Source organism: Buteo buteo, chromosome 19 (genome assembly GCF_964188355.1).
Source record: "Buteo buteo chromosome 19, bButBut1.hap1.1, whole genome shotgun sequence".
Classification (NCBI taxonomy): Eukaryota; Metazoa; Chordata; class Aves; order Accipitriformes; family Accipitridae; genus Buteo; species Buteo buteo.
The window spans coordinates 21,060,800-21,087,471 of record NC_134189.1 but is presented as its reverse complement, the minus strand read 5'-3'; the positions used below and the strand labels follow the sequence as shown (position 1 = coordinate 21,087,471).

At 47.3% G+C, this 26,672-nt stretch overlaps 2 protein-coding genes across 3 annotated transcripts in view; one reads left to right on the top strand and one right to left on the bottom strand.

Annotated features, from left to right (window-relative positions):
* Positions 1-4,664, top strand: part of ITFG2 (integrin alpha FG-GAP repeat containing 2) — a 15,955-nt gene extending 11,291 nt beyond the window's left edge. The window contains exons 11-12 of the mRNA XM_075051556.1: positions 114-287; positions 445-4,664. Coding sequence (XP_074907657.1) covers positions 114-287; positions 445-593 — 323 coding nt within the window. The 3' untranslated portion in view covers positions 594-4,664. The remainder of the gene's footprint in view (positions 1-113; positions 288-444) is intronic.
* Positions 4,645-26,672, bottom strand: NRIP2 (nuclear receptor interacting protein 2). 2 transcript variants are annotated; one of them, XR_012653612.1, is made up of 7 exons: positions 26,082-26,672; positions 20,919-21,095; positions 13,993-14,075; positions 13,403-13,530; positions 10,538-10,590; positions 9,533-9,685; positions 4,645-6,026 (listed from the first exon to the last, which is right to left on the bottom strand). XR_012653612.1 is itself a non-coding variant. In XM_075051557.1 (6 exons), the coding sequence occupies exons 1-6, from the start codon at positions 26,310-26,312 to the stop codon at positions 9,593-9,595; spliced, it is 765 nt and encodes a 254-aa protein (XP_074907658.1). In that variant the 5' UTR covers positions 26,313-26,672; the 3' UTR covers positions 4,645-9,592. The 2 variants fall into 2 exon arrangements, 1 of the variants encoding a protein (XP_074907658.1); XM_075051557.1 differs by having other exon boundaries at positions 4,645-9,685.

Genomic DNA, 26,672 nt, shown 5'->3' with positions numbered 1-26,672 from the left:
AGGTGCTCTCTGCTTTCTGCTAACAGCTTTGGTACCTCATCATGAGAAGTTACCTATTTGCTTTCTCTGTCCTTTTGGAAATAGTCAGATCTCCACACTTTTGCTTTCTTCAGGCCTCTATGCATGCAAAGGAGGAAGCAACAGCCCCTGCCTGGTTTATGTCAGCTTCAATCAGAAGATCTACATCTACTGGGATGTGCAGCTGGAGAGAATGGAGTCCACCAACCTGTTGAAAATCCTGGATTGTGACCCAGAGTTTGAAAACCTCCTGCAGCAGCTGGGTGTGGGTGAGTGCAGAAATGGTGAAGGGCGTACAGGAAAAAAGAGAGGAAGGGCTACTGGCAGGTGATGTGCTGGGAACTAGAGTGCTAGGTACTTCTTGAGGAAGAGGGGCTTTCATACTGTCTGTTGAGAATCCCTAACAACTGTGTCTCTTTTCTATAGAAAGAAGCAATGTTTCTGCTGTCAAAGATCTGATTCACAAAACACTATATTTTCCTGAGAAACAGCAGCAGAGCAGCCCCTCGCAGTGTCAGGATCCTGCTGGAACAGACTCCTCTGCCCACTACACTGTCATCCAGGATCCATTATAACAAGTCACATGGAGGCTGACATCTTCAATACCAGCACAAACTCTTCTCTGACTGGAATTGGGCATCTAAGGAAGAGGAGACTGTTCTTGTCCAATCTCTGTCAAAGCTTGCAGACAGCAAAGGGTGTACAGGCCGGGTTCTGTGGAGGGATGGGCTTGGCTGTAGGCTTGAGTGGAGGTGGTGGGTTGATTTGCTTTTGGCTGAGGAAGCTACCAGAACAGCGAGAGTCCAGGGTCCTGCTCATTTGCCTTCCATTGCCAGTTTCCATGTTCTCTGCTAGCTAAGGTGCTTTTTGGGTGACTGTGAAGGAGCACTGAGGGCATAAGTGGAGAGAACAGCTGAGCTCAGTCTCTGTTTTGTCCTATTCTTGCACCTGCTCTAGTGATTACTTCTGAATTCTTAGCAGGATCACAGCACAGGAGCTGCAGATGGAGGAACCGAGTTAGGGAGCAGGTGAGGGCCTTCTCTTCCATTTAGGTGTGTTTTTAAAGTAGACCCAGGCATTGTTTGCCTTTGCTCTGCTGCTGCTCTTCTACAAGCAGTTTCTCACGAACTATCTCCCGTTCCGAGGAGCTGGAGACATGTGTGAGAAGAACCACAACTTGCACTAATAAAATGTTGAGAGGTAACAGCTCCAGTGAACCCCAGCTGTACTCAAGAGGCATTGCTTGTCTCCATTGTCTTGGGCAGTGTGATCCCAGAGATGGCTGTGACTTAGCAAAGCAGCTGTGAACTGGGCAATAAGAGGAGTCTGTCTTAACTGTGGATCTGTGGTGCTGTGAGCTTGGCCATTCCATAACAAGCAGTGGAAATGCCACACTTCCTTCTTGTTGTGGAGAGTGCCATGCTATTTTGAGTCCTGCACAACTGAAAGAGGTGGACTGGACATGGCGTTCCACTCGCTGGTATGCGGAGTCTGGAAATGGCCGTTGCTCACCCAGGCTGCTTGTATGCAAAGGCTGGGGCAGGAACCTTTCCACATGCTTCTGGTGTTCTGCTTTTCCCCATCTCAGCTTGCCCCTTTCCTAACTCAGCTTGTTAGGATAGGAGCAGCAGGCTCACCTGCTGTTTTGCACCTATTATCTTCTCTGACTTGTGCGACGTTTTATTGGACATGCATAACGGATGGAGCTGTCCCTTCACCCTTATGGCAGCCTGAGGGGGTTTCATCCAAGCCGGAGCAAATATTCAGTGATCTCTCTTTAGCAAATGGTAACATTTAAAGATCCTGCAGGCTGTCGAAATCCTGCTGTGCTATACTCTGCAAAACATCCAAGGGCAGCTCTAACTGGGAGAAAGACTTTGTATAGAGGAAAGGAGTGTCTTGCCCTTGGGTCAAAAGGACTGTTGTTAAAGTAGCCCTATGTGGTAGAAGGGCAGGATCTTTACGTAATAAGCCCTAGCTTTTCTTTGCAATTTCCATCCGTAGATTTATATAAGCTTTGTAGAGGACAGCTTCTGTCCTCTGCATTTGATAGCTGTGAAAGTTGAAGCATGGGGCAGTGAAATGTTATGACCTGCTCTGTACCAGCTAACACTCTCCTTGCTTCTCGGACCACTCTGTCTTCTGACTCAGTAACTACAGTGGAAGTTTCTCTCCATTTTAATGACCTCACTGAGAAGCATTTTAAACATTTCCCTGTCATAGTAAGTGCTTGTGTACAATAGGACCCTTCAGGCAGGAGCTCTTAAGTCAATAGTGCTTTAGTAACAGTGGTGTTCAGAGCAGCAGGGCTTGCGTTTGTCAGCTATGGAGAGCTGATAGTGAAGGGACTGTCTCTGCTGAGGGGCTAAAGCAAGGAGTTGTCTTGAAGCTTGTCAGCTCTGGACTGTAACCTCAAGAAATTCTCAGCTGTCATGATGCTGAGATGGGCAGCTGCCCATGCCAGTGGGCAATCACCATTGCTTCTGGCAAATTAGAGTGACCCCTTGGGCTTTCATCAGTCTGATAGTCCTTTCCTAGTGAAAGTGAGTCTTGTTGGGGCTGTTAACTAGACCACAGTATATTGGTTTCTTGCTACTTCCAGGTTTCTGTTTCCCCAAACCTAAAGCTGTTCTTTCTGATCACCAGAATGAGTAAGGATTCTCCCTTCTCTCCCTTCAGGTGAAGTAGCAGCAGTTGCTACGCTTACCTCCTCCCCTTGGGGCCGAGCTGAGTCAGGGAGAAGCAGATGTCCCTACAGGTGGGGTGGACAGTTTGGTTTCACTGTATTCTGCAATACTTCCTGCCTACCAGTGTTGCTACCTGGTTTTAATCTTGCAGTTCAAAATTAGTGGAACTGACATGAAGAGGGACCACAGCAGAGCAGGACTCTGCAGAGCTGTTTCCAGAAGCATACAACGGAAATGGCATTTTAGCAATGTCCCTGAACAGGCCTGTGTCTTGGCATATGCTGTTTTTCCATCCTTAACACAGACTGCTGTTCTTCCTCTGCTTAAAGCTGTGTATTTTCTTGTCCTGCTCCCCCTTCGCCCCTGCCTCCCCCCTCCCAAATTCTGTCGCTTCTCCCCCCCCCAGGGGACAGAAACAGGATGGTTGCAAGCAACAGAACATACTAATGCCTGAGTTTTCAGTCACGGCTCGCAGAGCCCGGCGTGTGTACTGCTGCACAGGTGGTGGGGTCTTCTGCTGTGTGTGATTTGACAAAAACAGGCGCAGTCCTACCACAACTTGTGCCTGCCATGGCCCCGCTCAGCACTGTTCAGCTTTGGTGGGGCAGGTGTTCTCCACAGAAGTACTCTCTCTCTTGATCCACTGCTGGAACCCTAGAGGCTCCTGCAGCAATTGCCTGGAGCTTTTTATTTGCCTGAGAGTTGGGCCAGGCTGAGCTAACCTGGTAGCTGTGTCTTACAGGCTATTGCAGTGCTGCTATATTGTAATTCCTTCTCGAGGCCTAACAGGGAAAGAGGATTGTCTACACTCATAACAGAGAACAACTCCATGCTGTCTGTCCATGCCAAATATAAACCTTTATTAGCAACAAAAGCGCAAGGGGAATACAAACGGTTGTATGACTGAAACTGTTTTATGCAAAACAAACTTTGCTATACAGGTCAAATGATGTCCAAGGAAGGTTGGTCAAATTGATCCACTGTTGCACTGTTAATTATTGAGAAGAAACAGGAAATGGGTTAATGGGGGAGGGATGACATTTTCCTAAGAACCATCTGTTAAAGAAAATGGGGCAAAACCAATGCAAATGTTGGGCAGGGCAGCCTGTGCAGCCTAGCCCTCTTCTCTTGTTGGCCTGAGGATAACATTGCTGTGTGCTGTGCAAGCCTAGGCGTGCTGCATTGTGGAAAGCAGAGGTGAGACGATACAGATGCTACAGATCATCTGTTCCCCAAAACTCTTCAGCTCTTAAAACCATTTGACAGGAAAACCACAAATGTTTGAGGGTTTTCCCTGCCAGTCTTATATTGCTTACGGCACATAATAACTTGCAGATGCATTTGGCTCCTGTGGCCCTTGTGCACAAAGGAAAATGAAAACTGTCTACAGAAAAGTTTATTGGAACTTCTGTACTGTTCCTTGGCCAAAAGATGACTTTCCTTCCTTTTTCATGCCCTGAACTCCAAAGTGACAGTTAATAGACTGACTATGGTCAATACTTCTGAAGTCAATGCTTCAGACTACTTTAACTGGCAATGATTTTCTGTGAAGTATATATATCTGCTCAGAGGAGTTACATTATACTTTCATTGTAACTCATTGCCTGCTTGTCCTTGCCAGCCAGCACAAGCCACAGAGTTGGAATTAGAAGTTGTTCCCTCCCACGCAGCAGAAAATGTTGTTTGCTGCATCCTACTCAGTAGCAGGTTGGCATACCCAGTGGTGTCAGGAAGCTTTTCAACAGGGCAGGATTTGCAAGACCCGTTTGTATGTCCCAGTGCCAGCACACAGCAAGTGAGGAGTCCAACAGCATTCTCAGGTGCTGGGGGCATTTGCAGATCAATGATCTATGGCTTTGGTTGTGATGTTCAATTTACTAGCAAAAAAATAAAGGGAGGGGGTTGCTTTGTTTTCCTGAGACACAATAAACCTGCTGGCCATCCCTGCCCTTGTTTTTATGTTGTCTTTGCTGAATATAGTTATTTCTTTGACTCTTCAGGTATATCCTGGCATTTGCCAGTGGAGTCTCTTGAAAGGAGGACTGACTGCAAACATATGTAGGTGTCTCAGGGGTCTTCAGTTCCACAACTCGCCCGCTAGCAGTGAAAGAAGGGAGCAGGCATCTGGGAATATGAATGGCTGGGGCTCCCATTTTGTTCAAAACCAAGTGACCCCAGGCTCCTGGAAATGGTCCTGATGATGGCTTCGGCAGACTGCATGTTCTCGGGATAGGTTTACCTCTTGCACATAGGCCTTGGAAGGGGCCTCAGAAGTCCATCTCCCCATCCCTGGTCAGGTTCAGCCATATGTGTCTCACACCTGCCAGGTAACACTTGCTTCTCTGTTCCAAAGACTTGCTGTGACAGATGTTTCCCTGCAGACGGTTTCACAACTGTTGTGTCTACTCTACTGGAGAGTAGCCCTACTAGGACCTGACCGCCGAGGTGGTTCAGAGAGATTATCCCTAAAATAATGACATTCCATTGTCTGTATTGAAGGATGGGCCTCATCGTGAGGAAGCCAGTGTTGAACACATACAGGATGTGCCTATGTCCTGCTCTGAGGTGGCAGTTTGTACTAAATTTCTACTTTCTTTTCAAAAGTATTATCATTTTTTGATCTCCGGTGGAAAAGACCTTTAGATAGCTCCTTCCTTCCCCTTGTCCCCCAAAAGCAATAGAGATGACTGGAATTGAAGGTAGGGAAATGTATCTATATAATAGGCTTTTCCAAAAGAAACTACAATTGAGACAGTCTTCAACCTTGCCAACCCACTTAAAAATTAATTACTAGGCTCCCTAACGTAGGAAGACTTTTAAAAATTACCATATTTGTAGATGGTGTTCAGTTTGCTTCTTTGAGATGTTGTAAGTCCTGTTTTATAATCACATCTTTTAAAGCCAAGATTTATCTTTCACAATGGAAGCTGGTATTCCCATGTAATGACACAAAAATGCTGGTCTTTGGAGAAAACACCAGTTTGGGCAAGAATTCAGAATACATGTGTTAAGGTCAGTAACAACATGTCATTTAATGCCAAGGAACTTTGGGAGATGGAGACCCACCAGGAGTTCGGTTTGATGATGAGGAAGCGAGGTACTGACACTGTAGGATTAGTCTGGGATTTAGGGAATGAATTGAAGTGAGGTGTCAGCCATGGTCTTATGACCTGCAGTTCTCATTTAGTCATATAAATGGTTTTTTTCTGTAAGTTCTGTCTGCAACAAAGGTTGATGGGGAGGTTCCAGGATAAATGTTGGCAACAGATTCCTCAATGTCTGGGTGGAAGAGACCTGTATTGTGTGGACCTGCATGTTCAACTGACACAGACAGGATGAAGGTGAAAAGCATGTCGTCTGCTCTGGAGCTGCTTTCACAGCTGAAAAGAAGAGCTCTCACATGCTAATTTAGCACTTGCTTGGAAACATCCTCTCTGTGACTGGCAAGTGGCACAGTCTACATTTATACATGCAATTGTTAACGACAAAGAGGGAAAGGCTGGCAAGATAGTGGCACAACATGGGAGAGTATTAGCAACCAGCGTACAGGAAAGTGTTAAAAGGATTATCTAAAAAGGAAAGAATTCCTTTTGGAAGAAGCAAATTTGTCACTTACTAGTGTGGAAGAATGGGTGATTCTCTTGGGGGAAGATAAGGAGGATGCAAAGAAGGATTCATTATGCAGAGAAGAGAGGGACAGATAGGGCTGGGGATTTTCACCTACGGTAGCACATAAATTTGCAGAGGAACCTAACTGTTAGTGATCTGAGAAATGAGGCATGCGAACCACAGAAAGGCTTCTAGAAGGATTGGAGGATGTTCTGAAGGTGAGCAAAAGCAGAGTTATCCCGAGACTTGACATGTAGGAACAGCACGTAGTGAATTCCAACAGCAGCTAGTGTGCGTGTATCTGCAGGGCTGCGAGTGACCAGCACTAGTCAGAATTGTCAACTCAAAATCATGCCAATTTTCTGTAAGATCCCATCCAGCACCCTTTAAATCATTGGAAAGATTCCTGTTGGCTTCAGTCTGAGTTCGGGAAGACATACTGACCTACACCCTCACCCTAGCCAGAGCCCAGCTCCAAAACAGACACCCACCAGGCATGGCTCTCACACAGAAGTGGCCAGGACTGAAAGCTGTTGGTGGCCTTCCCCTTCCCTTGGCAACCACTTGTGGGCACCAGCAAAGCCCAGCAAAAGCTGTCAGATGCTCTGGAAGGCAGCAGAGACCTGCCTGGGCACAAGCAAAGCCTGGCAAAAGCCCTGGGGTGCTCTGGAGGGAAGCAGGGCCCCTTGCGGGCACTGGCAAAAGCCATCAGATAGGGTTAGGATTTGGATTAGGGATAGGGATTAGGTTTAGTTATATGGCTAGGGGTTTAGAGTTAGAGGTTATCGTTAGGGACAGGTTTAGGGTTCAGGTTCGCTTTAAGGTTTAGGGTTAGGGTCAGGGTTAGGTTTGGGGGTTAGGATTTATAGCTAGCGTTATGTTTAGTGTTAGGGTTAGGTGGTTAGTCTCAGGGAGTTAGATTTAGGGGGTTATGTTTAAGGTTAGGGTTTATGGTTAGGGGCTAGTGTTTAGGATTAGGAGTTAGGGCCAGCATTAAGGTTTAGGGGTAGGATTAGGTTTATGGGTTAGGGTTAGTTGTATGGATTAAATTTAGGGTTAGGGATTAGGGTTTGGGTTAGGGTTGGAGTTAGATTTAATGTTTAGGCTTAGGTTTTAGGGTTTGGGTTAGGGTTAGAGTTAGATTTAATGTTTAGGGTTAGAGTTTGTTTTTGTTGTTTTTTTTTTTTAAATAGATCATATAAGTTAATGAATAATAAGAGGTGTAATGGACATATCTGTCAGCTTTAGCAGAATGTTTTCCATTGTTCCACATGCCATTTTTAGAGAGCAGTGAGAGTTGGAATCTAGGTGCGTTTCTGCATATAGGAACAGGTGTTTCATCTATCGCAAACAAGATTTTTTCAGTAGAGTTGACCCAGGTAGCATGTAGATTCCAGCTGAGACACAGGATGGTTTAGTACAAGTCTGAACTGTCACTAAAGACCCCTGGGTTGGAGAAGCCAGTCAGACATGCAGGTGATACAAATCCAGGAGCAATTACTGGTACTTTGGAAGACAGGCTCACTGAGTAGACATAGGTCCTGACGTAAATGAGAGTACTGTTGGTGTCATTCAGGAGATTCATGGAAAGCAGTTCATGCAGCCAGAAATAATCAGATGCATAAGTAGAAGAATGGCAAAGAAGCCAAGGAACAGATCAGAAGCTGCAAGTTACGATAACTAACAATAAAAGTCACTAGCCTGATGCTGCTTGTAGGAGAAGCAGATGCCAGTCACGCCAACTAACACTGGTAAGTGCATCCCAAATCATATCAGCCAGGATGTATTCAGCTGTCCTTAGCATGTGTTAAACTACAGCATACAGCATCTGATTTAGGAAAGAACTAACAGAAGAAAGCAAAAATGCATACGCAAGTTCTTTGAGAAGCACAACAGAAACAATGAGTGGCTTGATGAAAAAAGAAGAGAGCCAGCTGTGTTTAATCCAGGAAGATAGGCAAAATGGGAATGTCATGACATTCTAAGGGTGGACAAAGGGACATTGTGCAGAGTTTGGATAGTGAATCAGTAGTCATGAGGCATGGAACAAGCCCTGATCTGGTGCATCTTTCCTAGAGCTAGTAAAGAATAGGCATGTATTTATCATACAGCTATGCTTTAGGATGCAATTAAAAAAAAAAATTTAAAACCCTCAACAATTAAGTGACTTAATAATCACCCTGGTCATCCCAGATGAGTTCACAGTTCTCTGACCTGAGCTGATACTGTGAGGAAGTCTAGTTCTTGTTTCATGCAGGAGTAGCAAAGTTGATAGGCTGTAAGATGCTGGGACTTGAGGCTGATCATGTATCTGTGTCCAATCACTAGATTTCAAGTTGAAAGAAAGGAGCTTACAGAGCAGAAGACTCTGGGTGCTGTAATTCATTGCAGCATTTAAACTGAGTGGCAGGATCTCTGATGATGCAGCAGAGGTGATAGGAATGTAGCTCTAGCAGCTGGAGTGCGGAGGAGAGAGGCCTGGTCAGAAGAATAGGGTGTGCAAGTCTGGTTACCATGTACAATACCAAGAGATGATACGCATTGCCATTCATATAATATAGCTTAGTGGCCAAGGATGCAAAGTGGCAAAGCCCAGGCCCCTGTGAGTGTCCACTGTACTCTAGACATCTATGCTCAGCATTTCTGCAGAGGTTTCTTAGAATTAAGAACTCTAAAAGTGTTCTTGCTGCAAGATTTTTGCTAGAAAATACTTCTGTTCTGCTCTGAGCCAGCAAAAAGTAACAAAATCCAGCTTCCCAGAGCACAGGTGAGGGGACTGGCCACAGCGCCCTTCCCGCAAAGAAATGGGAGCAGAATCTGCTCACATTGAGGCAAAGAGAAGGAAAGCATTTATGGCAATCTTTGGAGGCTTTTGGAGAAAGTGCTGTCCTCCTGTCTGCAGAACAACTGCAGATTGTTCATGGAGACTCTCTTGTCTCATGAACAGAGGCTATTGTAAAAATAAGTCATTAAAAGGGTAGGGTGAGTTTAGTAGAGAAGCAGGCATTGGAGTGACTAGAGACAGATAGAAAAGCAAGAACAAAATGCCCACTTGGCACACAGGGGAACAAGCAAGAGGGTCCACTGATAGGAGGGTTATCTCTCAAGATGAGGCACTCCCAGCAACAACAGCTTCCAGCACCCATTTGCCTTTTTCTCACTCCCCAGTGAATGCCTCAGCCTAGAACTCAGCAAGGTTAGGGGCATGTGAGCCTCACCCTCGTCTCTCTCTCATGGCAGCAAGTCTCCTCAGCCCCAGACATGGGGAATGCAGCCAGTCACTGACCAGGCTCTTCAGAGGTGTGTAGAAAAGGCAGCTCTTGACTCAGTGCTTTAAATCTCAGGACTCCTTCCTCCAAGTCGATGCAACACTAAAGAAGGGGAGAGCCAGTTACTTGCTGGACATTTCAGATAGCAAATCTCATGATATCTGTGACTGGGGAAAACCTGTATAACCATCCAACAACCCCACTTTGGGTTTGTAGAGACCCTAGAGTTCCCCTCCCTGTCCCCCATGCTGCCTCCTTGCTCCTATTCCCTTCAATGGATTCCTCTCCAAAGGGAATTCCTCTCCTCTTCACAGGGCCATTCCCCTCCCTTCTTTCTACGACTCCCTCTGAGGTGATGTCCTCACATCACTCAGCCATTCAGCCCAATGCTTTTCCTGCTTTACGAGTCTGACCCCGCTACAAATATTTGGTAGGCAGGAGCAAGCCTGCTGCAGCCATATTCTGAGCCACCCAGGAGCCAGGCTCAGCAGAGCACTAACCCTGAGCTGAGCTGACAAAAGGAGAGGACTCTTTCTGCTTGTGTCCAGCTAGTGTTGGACACTGAATGTGATCATACAGCTTCATCTGGCTCAAAGCGAGGGCAGAACTTGTTCACATTTGCCTTCAAAAGGCAGTACAGATAGAACTCATGACACAGTGTGCCTTGTCTTGTCTGCTCTTCTGTTTCCTCTTCCTGTTTGCAACTTGTATGGTCAGGAATACAAAGAATGGGAGAAGAGATAGCACCCTATTGGGTGATTCCTTTCTTAAAACCTTTAAGATAGGACTGGAAAGGAATCAGTGACTCAGAGCATGCCACAGGCAGCTGGGCAACAAGCATTGCAAGTGGCACCCTGGAAGACCTGGACGTAAGTATTTCTGATGCTTAGAGCAACCAAATCTTGGAGAACTTCTTGAGAGGAAACCTGCAATAAGCAAGAAGCTGTTCCTTACCTTGAGAGACAACAGAGTCTGGAGACCAATGCAAAACTCCAGCATATCATCATCTGAGAAGAGAGAAGAGACTGATCAGGCTTAAGACTATATATACTGCCCCTCTAAAGAAAGTGTGTCTCTCCTGTAAGAGGATGTGGAATATGAGAGCATCTGGCTCATAAAGTTATATGGTTATGGTCTATTCAATATAAATTAAATAACAAATAACAGGGAAAGTGATGAATTAAACACACAAACATTAACAAGCAGGTGGTAACAGTGACAGAAACAGAGCCCAGCAGTCTTCTGCCACTGACTGATGAGCTATTAAAGGAGCTACATAGGCACAGCCCTGAAGAGGATCAAAATTAACTTTGTAGCTGATAGGAGGGAACCATGATTATCATGAGTATTATGAGATATTTGAGGGGGCTTGTGGAATTGTTTGAAACTTACTATGAGATATCAGAAGGGTCTTGTGGGATCATGTAAAACTTACTATGAGCTGTGTAGGGGAAGGGCCAAAGGCAGGAGAAGGCAAGCAGCAGGGTGGATCAGGGAACAACAGGCATGGAAAAATGGAGAGGAGAGGGGATAAAAGGGCCAGTCACATGCAAGCAGGCTGTCAGTCAGTTCACTCGTCTGACCAAACCCTGTGCCTGATGGCCGCAATCTCTCTGATCTTCTTACTAAATAATTTCATCAAGGAATTGTTTTCTGTGTAACCTCTCTATCCTACATGTGACTGCTGCAAGTCTTAAGTGTCAGCAAGTGTAGAAGATGCCACGGGTTAAAGGGTAAAGAGCTCTAGATGTCAGCAACCAGAGGGACTGGCATGCAAGAGAGGTGCCAGCAACTGAAGGGACCACAGGCCATAGGGCTCCTAGGTCTGTGTCAGCAGCTGGAGAAGGGGACGTAGCTCACAGGTGCCAGCAGCTAGAGAGACCAGTGTGCAAGAGAAGTCTGGGTGCCATGCCAGTAACTGGGGAAGGGAGCACAGGCCATAGGGCTTATACACCTGGGTGCCAGCAACTGGAGGGACTGCAATGTGTGCTGCAAAGTCTAAGTACCAGTAACTGGAGGACTATGGGTCTGCAGGTCTAGGTGCCAGCAACTGGAGAGATCAGCATGCAAGAGAGCTCTGGGTACCAACTCTGACCAGGGTCACAGGGGCCTTAGGTTTATCAGCCAGCAACTGAAGAGGACAGGGCGTATGTGTGAGAGGTCGAAATGCCACTAACTAGAAAGACTTGGGGGTGTTTATATTTCCCCAGTGAATTTAATCCTATATGCTTGTGGGTTTGTATACATAATTAGCTAGCAAATTGCAGTCTGGTCTAGCCAGTGAGTAGCAGGAAACCTGCATCTGGAAAGACTCAAGGTCTGGGTCAGTGGCTAGGTAAGGGCCTCAGGCTCCAGATGTAGATATAAGACAGACCTAGAAGCTGTGCTGTTATTTGAAGACTCTGAATATGAGAATGCTTGTGAATCTAGAGACTGAGGATGTATGAGCTTCTGCCAGTGAACTTCAATCCTGGTCAGCCAGAGAGGAGGACCAGGACTGGGCTATCTGTGCTGGTGTTTACGCGAGTGCTGGTCAAGGCACTGCTCTATGTCTGATAATCTGTGTGGCTGGCCTTGTCTGTGTCCTCTCTGTACGTGCTTCTCTGGAACATAGGTTCAGCCCTGTTACTGTCCAAACCTGCCACTAAGAACATGCATTGTACTGGGCGAGAGTGACCTCCTAGGTCTTAGACTCATCCATCTGGACTTCAGTGGCAGGGAGGGCGGAATTCCCAGGTGCTGGAGTCTGCAGGATTCAGCAGCCACCAGTAACATCATTAACGCTTCCCATGTCTCCTGGATGCCTCCTTGCCCTGTAGCCAGTGGCTGTATTTTATAATTTGTTTATAACCACATAAGCAAGAGCACTGTGTGCACAGGGAGATGTCAGGCACAGCTGTAGCAATTCTGCTCCTTCCAGGCAGCATTTCCACATTCCAGCAAAATGGGTAGGTGCTACTGGGCTAAACTCACCTGTGCTGGTACTGATAGACTCCCCAGGGTAAGAACAAGCAGAGGGGAAAACAGGGAAGAAGAGTGAGCTGGAGTGTGGAAGAGGAGGAAGCTCTTTCCAGATGACTAGGAAAGTGGGAAGAATGGACATGAAACGAGGGAGCAAGGGAGGCCTTGGAAGATGAATAATGCTCGTCAAAGATGAGGAGACAGATAAAGGCAAGAGGGTAAAGCTGAAAGACTAACAGGGAGAAAGAACAGGGGGGAAAAAAGACAACTAAGTTATTTTCAGCATATGCACAGCTTGATGTAAATGCAGAACATGCAGCCTTTCTGCTGTTTTCTGGGTGTGCTCCAGCGCCTGCTGACTTGACCTTGTCTCCTACGGCTCCTTCCTTCAAAGGGTCCTGCCTCAGGACACCGAGGGAGACTCAGCACTCTGGGGCTACCAGGTTCTTCCAGGGTGCTCCCTGCAGCAGAGGCAGATGAGTACACAGAGAAACACTCTGGGGAGTAAGCTGTACCTTCAGTCAGTTTCTCTTATGACTTCCATCCAGCCAAAGACAGAAGTGCCCATTCAATAGGAGAACAGAGGGCACCAGAGGACTAATCAAGCAGTCTGGATAATTTTAATAAAGGTCCATTTTAGAAGGAAATGAGAATTTTCCACATCCTGTGTTAAGACCAAAAAGCACCTCATTTCTCCCCACTTTCAGTGTCTTCTGTCTTCTCTGTACTCTTCCTATGCCCTTTGTGTTTGGTTACGTTGAGGGTATTCATGCTTTTCCCAGAGATCCTTTTAAGTGCCCTTGGCAGGGCAAGAGGGACACAGGAAAACTGGGGGAGAGGAAGGGCTGGCACTCTCACCTACAACCAGTGCTGAACACAGCACTGTCTCCTGGCCAAATTGCAACTCCATATGTTCTACTCGGCCAACAACGCTGGGGATGGGAAGAGAGAGGTCTCCACAGTCCATGGCAGATACTTCTTCCAGCCTGTGGGACACAAGAGGTGTTATTGCCTCAAGTGGAGGAAGAGGAGGAAAAATAGGACTTCTCACTGATGGCAGTACTTCTTGGTCTCATTGGGAACAGGCCCACAAAAGGAGGAATCTTTCATACAGCATGTCTGGAGGCAGATTCCACAAGCAAAACCATAAGGCGCTGTCCATTTGGGTTCCTCACCGCTGAGGCTAAACGTCAGCTGGGCAGCTTTGCCCTGCAGTACACACAGACAGAATGGCACAGCTCTGCCTCCTCCTCTGGGTCTGCACACAACTTTGCCAGTGCTCCTGATGCCTTACCCTGTAGCCCACCCTCTGCATCTTCTCCTAAACAGCCATGTGCTCATGCAAAGCTGCTAGTAATTATCACTGGGGCTGGGAATCAAGAGTGCCTACGTTCTTGCAGTAGGTTTTCAATTAGCCACCCCTCCTTTTCTACTGTGCAAAGACTTACCCCAGCTGGTTTAAACAGCTCTTGGAGATGAGATTTGGTAGACACCCAGTGTTAACAGTCGCTTTCAATACCTGACCTTGGCACTAGAAAAAACAACAACAGATAATTACTGTGGACTCATAATTGGCATACCCACTCCTCCAACAGTGTGACAATCCCTTAGACCTTCCTTAGCAACACAGCCAAAGATGTGGTGTTTTAGACACTAGTCAGAAGGCAGGAGACTCATCCAAGACAATGGTGGTCTTCCCAGGGCTTTGCAAACCTCTGCCAAGGGCTTCTTTTTGAATTTGTCTTCTTTAATTTGTATTTGATTGCCCAAACCCTTATCTGTTATTAGCAACTTTAACTTAGCAGTATTCTAGTTAAGAGCTGCATAACTGGTGAATTTGTTCAGAAAACCCACATGGACTTTATTAACGGAGCAATAATTGATATGACAAAAGCTTCTAAAGGAATATAAGCATGTGCTACAGTCTTTGTGGGTTTCCTCTCTCCATTTCTTCTGATGTCACAGGGAACAATGTTCCAGGGCTAGATGTCTGTTCTCAGTTGAACAGCTTCCAGAGGGAGAAGTCTGTGGGAGAAGCAGGAGCACCCAAGACAAGCATCCCTGAGAAGAGCTTGAATTTAAGGCAGTTCCCAAGATCACTGACACATCCAAGGGTGACTCCTGAATCCAAGAAACACCCTAATCAAGAGGTGTCTATTTTGTGGGAGGCTTACATTAAGCTCCTAGACAGCTCTTTAGGGAAAAATGACCTGAATGCTACAACTACATTTTTCACAGCTGGTGTTGTCTAGCAAAGGGAGAGACTGGATGCCCTGCACCCAAGTCACCTCTGCATGATCTTACTGGAATAATCCCCAGTGTCTTGCCTGCTTCATTTCTTCACCCCTTTGCACTTGAAAGGGAACAGGAGATGTGGTTCCCATCTGTTTCCTGTCCCCTCTGCACAGAGGTCCTTAATGGCAGGCCAGAGGTGCTGAAGTACCAGCAGGTCTCATATATGGTAGAGGTCTGAAAAAATAGGGTCATCAAGGACATCAATAAGAGTTATGTTCAGGAAAAAAAAATGAGGAGCAGGACTTGCTAAAGGAACTGGAAAAGATGGAGCAACTGCCATCTACCAAATACAGCTTGCACCTACCTATACTGCCTAACCATACCCGTTCTTGACATCCTAGATCTTCAAGGCTCTGTCTTGTACCAACACCCACCCAAAAAATCAATCACAAAGTTTCCATCTTGGGAGGTTCATTTTCCTCCTGCTATAATTTGTATTTTTCCTGTGATTCTTTCTCTTCAATCCACTATGGCACTCACTGCCATGAGCCACTCGGAATCAGCAACAGACCTCCCACAGCTCCTCTACCCTTGTGCTCATTCCTGACAAACTTAAATGCTTTGAACACCTTAAGCACATCAGCGTGACTATCGGGGACTCAGTGCAGCACCAGTGGGGTCAAGGAAAATGTCTCAATTTCCCACTTTCTTAACTAAATCTGTTTTTGATTATTACCTGGGTTAATCATCACAGAGAGCTACATCCAGTATTTCCAAGATTTCATTTTCAAAAATGTGAGTTATTATAGAGAGAAAGGAGAAAACAACTGCTGTGAGAAATACTGGAATGCTGCAAACAGACACAACACCAATAGTAGCTTGAGTGCTAACTGCACTCAAGGCAACCTCAGAGCGCATGCTGGAAACTTCAAGTCTGTTTTGTCTTGGAGCTCCTCCTCTGGTCTAAACTGCATCTGCAGTACATCAGTGTAGACAATTTCATCATTCTGAATATTTAGAAACACTATGTTCCTAGAATGGCCACTTAGTTGAGAAATTCTCAAGAACTGCAAGACCACTGGAGCTAGAGATCTCAACCTATATTGTTCTACAGAGTTCACTAAGAATCATGTAAAACTCATATATATGTGTGTATATATATATATGATGTATATTTAAATAACGTCAGTGGTTTTAGCATTCACCATGTGTGGCCTCATCCAGGATCAAGGAGAGCAGTGCTCAAGCAGTATCTACACAGAAAATATGCACAGATGCATATTTTCAACAGCTCCTGATTTGGTTATTACACTTTTTCTTCTTTAATGTAAAAAAAGCATGTCTTATTCATAAAGAATTACATCCAATTAACTAACAGTCCTGTGTGACTGCAAACACTTGTGACTTCTTACAACATCCAAGTGAGGCATATAATGCTAAATACTTCAGGAAAGCCAAAGCCAAGACAGATCCCACAAACTTCTGGCTGCCAGCACTGTGCCTTCCCCATTTTATCATGTGCTTCTTACAGTCTCAGGCATGCTGGCATCTACATTCAATCCAAGACTACTCTTTGGCACATGGTATGGAAATTGCCACAGAACTACAAAGTCATAGGCTGGGAGAACACAAAACTTAACTGACATGATACCAGCTGGAAGATTCATGAAACAGAGTCAGACCACAGAGAAACCAGCCCCCAGAAGCCTTCCCTGCAGTTCTTTGCACATTCATACAGGAGTATTCCCCCCAGCTCCTTCAAAATGAGCAGTCCTGTTTCACTACGGAGCAGCTTGAACTGCCATCCCATGGTAATACAGCTCACCCATGACAGAGCTGGTAGGATTCCCAGCTGAGCTGCTGCCTGTTCCCAGAATGCGCACCCGTTCTCCTGCCCTTCGCTGATGCACGCCTCCTGCCTCTTGGCACAAATCTGCTTTAAGCAAGTGGGGGAGCATGCTAGAGCCTCACAGAAGAGGGAAGAGCTGCAAAGCACTCTATTTAGAAGCTCCCGACTTTTTGGCAATGCTTCTGCTTCTTCAAGAAAAAACACTGCCTTCATGGCTCCAGGCTGCCTGCCATGTTAAGTTTAAACAGTCAGGACTAGGAGTAGTGCCTGTCCATAGAGGTCCCCAAGGCCAGCTGGGGAGATCCCACCTCACCTCATGACAACAGCCATCTGTGGCAAAAGCTGGTATTACAAAGTCCAGGTTTCCAGAGAGAAAAGAGTCTGGAGATTGACTGGACCTAGGGACAGTCCCTTATTCCTGCCAATGGCAGGGTGGGTGGAACTAGAGGAGCTTTAAGGTCCCTTACAACCCAAACCATTCTATGATTCTATGACAAAATGCCTCCCCTTCTGCTTTTAGAGCTCTGTAATGTCTGTGCTGTCAGGTCCTCACTGACACATCAGCCCTGCCTGGAAGGATTGTGGCCAGACTAAGCAGGGAAGGAAGATAAAGCACAAAGTGCCGATACATGCCAAGCATCTGCCTCCTCATCCTCTGTATTGTGCTTCATAGAAGAGGCTTCCCTGTGCCTCCTCACTCCTTAAGCAGGTATATTAGCCATGAGGGTCAGGTCAGGTATGCTACCACATCTGCCCAGACTGCAACCTGCCACCAGTGTCCAGCTGAATCAGCTCTTCCTCATTAACAGACGTGGATTCTACTGGGAAAGAGTTACCCATCCCTGTGGCTCACAGAAGCCAACTGTTCATTGCCTAGCTACCGAAAAGGCATTGTATCAGCTCTTCAGAAACTGAAGACCTGGAGTTTGGACAGCAATTGCTAAGGAATCACTTTGGGAGCAGGCAGACCTGAGATGCATGAGCTGTTAGCATTGTTGTGATAATAAACCTAAACTGTATTGCTAGGCAGGTTCTTGAGTTTTGTTTCAGAGCAGGCTGGGAAAGTTGCAATTTAGATTTTTGCTAGGGTATAATAGGACAGTGATAATTCTGTAGAAAACATTTCATCTCATTCAATGGTAAACAGCCCTGCACAGTTATCAGCTCCAGCAGCCTTACAAAAGCTATCCACCTTCCAATTATACCACTAATGATTTGCCCAGAGAACTCACCAGGAGCCTGAAGAGAGTCCTTGATCCAGCATACCACAAATACAATGCAGATTAGGTAAGGAGTACACGGGCAGCTGATGAGCACTGCAAGCCTTCCTGGACTAAGAGGACTTTTCATCACATTACCCACTCTCATGTCTGCCCCAGAATTTTCAGTCTGTTACTACCAGCCACCATTAGGCTTTATCTAAAGGTCAGTTATGGGGATTTCCAAGAAAGAGAAAGAGGGGAGGGGAATCAGTAAGGATCACCATTTATGAAGAGCTTTTTTTCCCTGAAATAATGTCAGTTGCTGTCCTGGTTTCAGCTGGGCTAGAGTTAATTGTCTTCTTAGTAGCTGGTATAGTGCTATGGTTCTGAGCTAGTTATGAGAAGAATATTGACAACACACTGATGTTTTCAGTTGTTGCTAAGTAGTGTTTAGTCTAAAGTCAAGGATTTTTCAGCTTCTGATGCCCAGCCAGCAAGAAGGCTGGAGGGGCACGGGAAGTTGGGAGGGGACACAGCCAGGGCAGCTGACCCAAACTGGTGAAAGGGGTATTCCATACCATGGGACGTCGTGCCCAGTATATAAACTGGGGGGGGTGGGGGCAGGGGGATCGCTGCTCAGGAACTGACTGCACGTCGATCGGCGGGTGGTGAGCAATTGCATTGTGCATCATTTGTATATTCCAATCCTTTTATTTTTACTGTTGTCATTTTATTAGTATCATTATCATTATTAGTTTCTTCTTTTCTGTTCTATTAAACCGTTCTTATCTCAATCCATGAGTTTTACGTCTTTTCCTAATTTTCTCCCCCATCCCGCTGCGGGGGGGAGCAGTGAGTGAGCGGCTGCGTGGTGCTTAGTTGCTGGCTGGGGCTAAACCACAACAGTTCCAAAGTCAAGAAGTCGCTTTAACCAACCAAGGTTGATTAATCCCAGGTTGCTCTGGCACAGAGGAAAAGCAGCCTTGGACAGCAGTGGAATCTTTCAGTACCTATTTTCAAGTCAACGAGAGACAAGCCCCGCCACAAAAAATGACAGCTTGATTTTATGATGCAGATGCCAGTCATGACAAGCTTTCCAAAGTGCTTTGCAAAAACCTGTCACCAAAAAAGGGCAATTCTGCTAAAGTACCATGTCAGCAACCCACTTAAGTAAATAGGAGGGTGAGTGACTCTGCAATACAACTATTATAGACTGGGACTGTCTGTGATCTCTGAAACTTAAAAAGGCCTTAGGCATAGGACAACTATAACCTGTTAGAGCAAACACTGCCTGAACCTCCCTGTATCACTGAAGTCCACATATATTCAGCTTTATTTCCTAGTCAAATTCAGTTACTAGTCAGGTGACACATTTGTTACTACTTCGAAATTTTCAGCATACTTGCTTGAGTGTAAATGGAAGCATTATGCTGGTAGATGATCTTTTCTCAGGCACTGCTGTCAGAGAGAAGAGACTTCACTGGGGTTGTGTTCCATTTCTAACAAAAACTACAACACAGTCATGCAGTTCTCCAAAAGCTACCGACTCACCCCTCTGGTTGAAATGAACTGGCAGCCTGAGTGCTATTTCCTGCCGTAGATCTGTTACTTGCAGGCGAGGCTTTTTGAAGTTCATAAATGTGAACATGAAAAGCAGCAAGATAAAAAAGAAGGGGAGGAGAGCTTCCCTTCCTTCAATGTGAGAAGATTAATTGTGGCAAACCGTGACTGGCTCTTAAGAAGGGCAGAAAAAGAGAGAAATGCCTGTGCAGAAGGTATTGAGTTCAGGGAGAGTTAAGTGCAGCGTTAGACCTATTTCCTTGACTGTCATGTTCATTAACTTTCCTCCATGAAGGAAAATATAATGTGTGTGACGGCTGGGGTACAGTCCATTAGAAACACAAAAGGGGAATGAGTAGTGGACCCTGATGCCAAGTTAGCTACTGCCCCTGGGATATGATACCTATGCATGCCTGTCCTTGTTCGATGTACCTGCCTGGCAAAAAACCCACCCTTTATCACTGAGTTTCCTCTTACACAACAGCACAGACTGGTGATTAAAGAAAAAGAAACGCCTTCATTTGCTCAAAAAAAGACTCCAATTATTTGGAGACATTATATTGAGAGCCATTCATCCCACTAGTCTCTTTCCCCAAATATGATTACATTAGTCTAGCTACATCAGAGTCCAAAACCCAGGGTAAGCAATGCTTAACTGCAACAGTAAAGGCTGGAGAACAAACCAGACAGTGGCTTTGCATGGTACTGGGACACTTGATCTGAACATTTCAGAAACTTCCTACAAGGCTGTGTTCATATGATAGTTAATTGTACCAACTGAATTTTCAGAGGTATATGTGTTTTTCCCAGAAGTGTAGACTTTACACTCTAACATGGGAGATGTTCTTTAGGACCAGTAACTGAAATAAACACAGCTTTAAAATGGATTTTGTATACCAGGTCCACATCTTGGTGAGTCTCATATCTGCACATTACTGAACAGCTCTAAGCATGCAGACGTGCTTCATGGGGCACAGCTTTTGGACGTGCTTTCTTACCTACAGGGGCCAGGGAGGAGCATGTTCTGCTGTATAGGAGGATATAAGAAGAAGAGGGAGCTAAAAATACTTCTTCCATCAAGAAATGCAACAGTGCTAATTCAGAGCACAGTTAGCCACTTTCTTAGGAGGTCCTTTGACACCTAAGAAAATCAGACCAGACTGGATCCAGTAAGTGTAAATTGGCTAGGGGCACCTGTCTTAAAGTGATAAGGAGACATTCCTTGCTTCTGTATGCAGTTATGAAATACCTCATATCATGGGAAAGCTGGCCTCCAAAGGAAGATGTGATTAAGGTAATTTGTCTTCTAGTATGGACAGCTAGAATGCAAGCGGCAGGAAGGCTTTCCTCTGTCTATTGGAAGAACTGAATCCAAACCCTAGGAGAAGCCATGCAAGAAATCTGTTCTCTCTGACTGCAGCTGGCTTTGCAATTAATAACTTAGCATGGCCCTTGGGAGTGGGGCAGATGGAACTCATTGGGTATTTGCCATCACTGTGAAACCAGCAGCACGGTGTTGTTGCCTTACCTGGCACTGTATTAGCAGGGGTGAAGTTTCTTTTCTCCTGTCCTCTCCCTTTTCCATCTTTTCATCCTGGTCTTTTGCCAGCGGAGATTGAACCCGTGCAGACTGAACCCTGGTCTCGCCCCGCAGCTTGTTCAGATTGCCTTCCAAGAGGCGCCGCTGGACCACACTATGTGGCTGCTGTCTCCATCACAAAGAAAGAGAAATCCCAGCTAAGTATGGAGCTAAGGACAAGGACATTTGCTAGCCCGGGGAAGGAGATTGCAAATGCTTGACCCAACTGATCATCCTGATGAAAGACAGGCTTATCCCAGAAAACTTCCTCTAAATCCCAAGATTTTTTCTGTAGCCACTAAGGTGATGTTAAAGCGTTGGGATGTCTGTGACAGGCAGGTCTCTGGGATGCAATTATTGGAGAAGAGCATGCCTGATGCATGCTCTCCCCACATGTACCTGTTCCTTCAGCTAAACATGAGACTTGGGAGTCTCATACCTGTTCAGGTACTGCAATACACTACCTGGTGGGTGTGTGCTGACATCCAACCTTCTAATGTGGGAGGGAATGGGGGACATAGTGTGTGTGATGGACATGTGGGTAAGAAGGCAGGACTCCAGAAATTTTAGGTGTACAAGCAATTATTTGTAGTGAAGTGGGAAGCTTCCCGTGCATAGGAAACTAAAACTATCTTCTAATGTTCTTTGGAGTCTGTCTCTGCTCCCCTCCATCAGAAGTGATACTATTTTGACTCCCTTCCTAGTTGGGGGAGCATCTATGAAGCCCTATGTTGTTCACAGCTAAAAGGGAGCACCATGAGCCAGATCAATGGCTGAAGGAACTTTATTCCTGTCACGTATCTCATTCATATCTCATGTATCTCATATTTTATCTCATTCATGTTTTTCCTTTCTTCTGGGCAGAAGAAGGGGAGGTGCACCAAAAGGGAAGAAAAATTGTGAAAAACTTCTTGTCCTGACATTGCATACACACACAGGAAAGCATTGCTTTGGAAAGAAAGCTCCCTTTGTCATCACCTTGATGCTCTGTTTTTTGCCCAGTGTTGATCCAGTGCCTCCAGTCCCTGCACAGCTACTGAATCAACAATGGGCAGCATCAGTGAAGTAGGCCTGTTGGAGGTAGCTTTGTCCTTTGTCCATGTACTTGGCTCCATGTCCATTCTCCAGAAGAGCAGCTGCTCAGAGCTGACAACAGCGTTCTCAGTAACAATTGCCTGTGTGAAGAAGGGCAATGAATCTAAAGGGGCTAATGTGCTACAGCATAAACCATTGCTTTTATCTTTCTCAAAAGAAAATTTAAAAATCAGCTTCCAGATGGTGCAGGAGTTTGATGTAGAATCTTATCAATGTGCAGGCAAACATCTAAATTAGACCAGACCTACCAGTGAGCTGTATTAACCCTACAGTGTGTGTGCTTCAGACTAGCTTTACCCTTGGTCAGAGGGCTGAGGCCGGGGAAGTGTGTGAACTGCAACTCGAAGCACACTGGCTTGTCAGTTTTGCCCAATGGTTGGAGCAGGAGAGCTGTTACTGGCTCTTTGGTTGCACTCAGCATTGCTCTTTGCAAGGTGCCGAGTCCCTCGTGCCTCTGTTTCCCTGTCACTCGAGGGGCAAGAGTCAGATCGTTCACATGCTGCACGAGAGACGCTGCAGTAGTTGGAAAGGCGAGGTAAAAATATCCCTCTGTTCCTGGTCTTTTCCCAGCCCTACTGCACAGGCCCACGGCACAGCTGGCCGTCGTACTTCACTCCCTAAATACCCTGAGCGCAGTGCCAGTTTGGCTGCCAGCGAACATCTGGGCCATGGGAAAAGGGCAGGGGACCGACAGCAGGTCTCCAAATTCCCATCCTCCCTCCTGTCTCCTCTCACAGTCTGGCATGCAAAGGACCTTTCCCTCTCCCCGCAACCTTTCCCACAGAAAAAGCAGGCCCTTTGCAGCTGCCACCTCTGTCCCCTTCTTGTCACTCGGGCTGGGAAGAGGCCAAGCACTGATGGCGAGAAGCTGAGCCTTGGGACCGTGGAGGCATCTAATTCAAGAGCAGACTCGTGGGGCCCTCCCTGTCTTCTGTCTCACCAGTGAGAAGTGGAGACGTTGTCTCTCTTGGGCTGGTAAGAAACAATGAGATGAAGAGGATGGTGAGGGAGGACTTGTAGGGAGTTGTGGCCAGCGGCTGGAAGAAAGGAGACCCTCTCAGCACTCTTAGAAGGGTCAGAGCAGGTTCCCAGTGCCACTCATCACATTCAGGCTCTCCAGCGTGAAATCTCAAGGCCCTGCTATGATTAGTGAAGTGGTATGAGCTGGGAATCTTGATTTTGGGGAGGGGAGAAGCCAGATCTTCAGACCTTCTTGGTACTTTCAGAATATTTTAGCTCATGCAGCTACTTTTCTCTTTATTTTTTCATTAAAAAAAAATAAATTGTCATGATTGTAGTTGTTATAGAGGTGGAAATGTGAGGTCTCCACTGAAATGTGTAATTTCTCATTGTTAGGGATGTGACGGGCCCATCAAATCCCAGACACTGCTGAATGCATTGCATAAGCTGAATGCACTCCCGGAATACACAGAAAGGAGTGGCAAAAAGTAACAGCCTGACTTTGACTGTAAAAGAAAACACAGTTTTTTTAAATGACATGGGGCCTTGCTCTAATTCTAGGGCATGCGGGGCTGCCACACCTGGAGTCTCTGGCACTGTCAATGGAGACATGTTTTAGGGAATTAATTAAACTCTCCTCCCAGTGCTATAGGACTCTGAGGTGTTTTGCACTCTCTCCAAAATCAACCCCTCCAGTACTTCTTGATGCTGCTTTGTTTTCAGCCCTGCATTCCTGTCCTACAGGAGGGAGCCTGATCAATTTAGGAAACATAGATGGAGTTTTGCATGGGGCTGGAGGAGTGCCTGAAAGCATAGCTCCCAAAACATCACAGCGATATCACACCAGCCCATCAAGTTGCAGGGACTGCTGAATTGCCCTTGTAAATCCAAGGCCTGGTTCTTCTCTGGCTCTAAGGCAAACCAGAAACAGAGGTACCGCAGCTACCGCGTTGACCCCAGGTATGGCACTGTGTGTGTGAAATTTGCACAGGTGCCACACTTTATTTTCTGCCTTCTAAGGCCAGTGCAGAATTTCCGTGGCAGAAAAGATGCTATGCTTTCTTCACTGCTCCCTAGCTCCATGGTAAAAATGTTTCAGCCATTCTGTCACGGACTGAACATGAACTATGCAGTGGTTTGCAGTGACCAAACACCGTCTGCATGCGAGGAAGTCTAGAACGGTTAATTTGACCAGGAGAGCTGCTTGTGGCAAGCAATTTGGAAAGGGCCTGTCTCGCTCAAGCAAGCAGTGGGGGCTTCAGAGTGCCAGCCTCCGGAGGCCAAGGCTCCCACCCGTACTGCGTGGGACCCTCACGGAGGCCTCTGGCTGTCACCGCAGTTGTCGTTTTGGGGCACGGTGTGAGAGGAGACAATTCCGAAGCAAAGCAGGCAGACGCGTTTCTCTCTGCCTCTGTGGACGGGCTCAGCAAACACAGGAGTGGCTCCTCCCCGTTCCCGGCCAAAAGCTGTACAAGGAAAAGCCGTGGGGTACGTCTGGCTGTCCCCTCCCGAGGAGATGCTTCAGCTGCAGTGCTGCAGGGCACGAAGGGCCAGTGCTAGACTGCCCGCGCTGCCAGCCCTTCAAGGGGTGTCCAGACCTCCTTCCCCGCGGGGAGGAGAGGCCCCGTTCCTCACTAACATGACACTTAACGTGCCTCCCCTCCTGTACTTCAGGCAGCGACCGCGCTCGGGGCCAAGGGGGACGCTGGAGACCCGTCCCTGCCGACAGCCGCCTGCGCGGCCGCGAAGGGCTCCCAGAGCGTGAGGCGACAGCTCAGGGTGACTTTGAGGAGCCACCCTCGACCCTGCCCGGCCAGGGACTCCCAGCAGCGGCCGAGGAGGCTGAGGGGAGGGTGGCGGGAGCAGGAGGGTGCACCGGCACGGGGACGTGGCCCTGACCCCTCGGCTGTCCACAGCGGAGCCGCTGCGGGCGAAGGTTTCGGCGAGGAGGATAGCTTCCATTCCGGCCCAGAGCCTGGGACCCTGCCTGTCTCGCACGCACACGTGTGCCGCTGTGTCCACTTCAGCCGTGGGGCCTGCCGCCAGAGCTGGGAAACGACCGGAGGAGATAACACACACGTGAGCATCCGTGGTGGTGCTGCGATGGTCGGAGGAGACAGAGGGAAGCACGGGCTGCAGGGAGGGGCAGGATCTCTCATGACACCCGCTGGCACAGCTGGAATAAGGCGTCGTGCCCCCATCGCTGGCCAGACCCAGGCCCTTTTTTGGGAAAAGGGTTTAGACCTCCGCATCCTTGAGCAGTTAAGCTCCGCAGCAGAGAGGAGAAGTTAGACAGCAAAGCTGCCAGAGCAAGGGGGAGATGCGTGCAGTTAAGCCAGCAAGAGATCCCATGGGAAACTGCTCCCGGCCTTGGGGAAGCCCCCCCAGACCACAGACTGCCCAGGCTCCTGGGACAGATCCCCTCCCTGATGCCTCTTGCTCCACGTCTCCACAAGGAGACACCCACAGGCCTCACTCCTGTGCCTCCTCCCCAAAGGTGTCACCCGTGGGTGCCGGCCACTGCAGCTGCCTGCGCGCCTGGCTGGCAGGGCTGCCCTGTGCTTGCCCCTCTGGAAATCCAAAGAGTTGGGGGAAAGAGAATAATGCAAAAAGGTGACAAGGTCAAACAGAAACCTCTCGGAGTTTTATGAACTGTGCTTCTCTCCCTGCTGAGCCCAGGAAGGAGTCTGCTTTTGAGCTGGATCATGTGGGAATACATGGGGGTTTTCAGAGATGTCCCTCCGACATGGAAACACACGTCAGATGAACCTATGTATGTACCGGGTGAGTGGAAAGTTGGATCCTGGAGAGTCCTTCCAGTCCATGCCTGCCTGCCTCTGTGAGGAGTTTGGTCCCTATGGGGATGCATGGGAAGATCGATGCAAAAAAAATGGGTGATTCATTCTTTCCCCTCACCCTGACCTGCTCCTAGATGATGCCGAGGGGAAGTTTCATCTTTGCTGAACCCAAGACCCTTTCACAAAGCCTGACAGCAGTTCCCTGGGATGAAGGCTATTAGGAGGACCCCCCTCCCAAATGGGGTCCCACTGGACTCACCAGATCCTTGGAGGTGCCAAGCCTTGTCAAGCCGTCCAGGGGCAGCAGGTCAGCAGAGTCCTTGTGCACAAACTGGGTGGCCTGTTTAAGGCGCCTCTTCTGTTGCAGAATAGCTTTGTTCCTCAGCTCCACCTCACACTCCTGTCGCTCCAGGTCAGGAGTACCCTTACTCTGCTTTTCCTCCAGGTCTCCTTGCCCCAGTGGCAGGGGGCAGCTCTTCCTTGTGCTCATGGTGAAGATTCAGACAGAATGGGTCCTTCTTGATATGCTGGCGTGTCCCCTGAACTCGTCTCTTGGTGTTTGCCCTCCTAAGGCTGACTCAGTCTCTGAGCTCCTTTCCCTTTTCCTTCCTCGCAGGTCTCCTTCTCTCCCTTTCTCTGCCTTTCTGCCTGCTCTTAGTTATAACTCACTCATCTCTGAAGTGTCTCTGTGCCTTTTTCTGCCTCTGTCCTCTCCACTCCCCCGGTGTCCCCCTGCTTCCCACTTCTTCCTCTCCCTCTCTTCTCCTGCCCTGACTGCAGCTCTGCCTCCTCCAGTCAGTGGGTCCCTGTCGTAACAGAAAAAGCCCCACGTCAGAAACCAATTTCCATA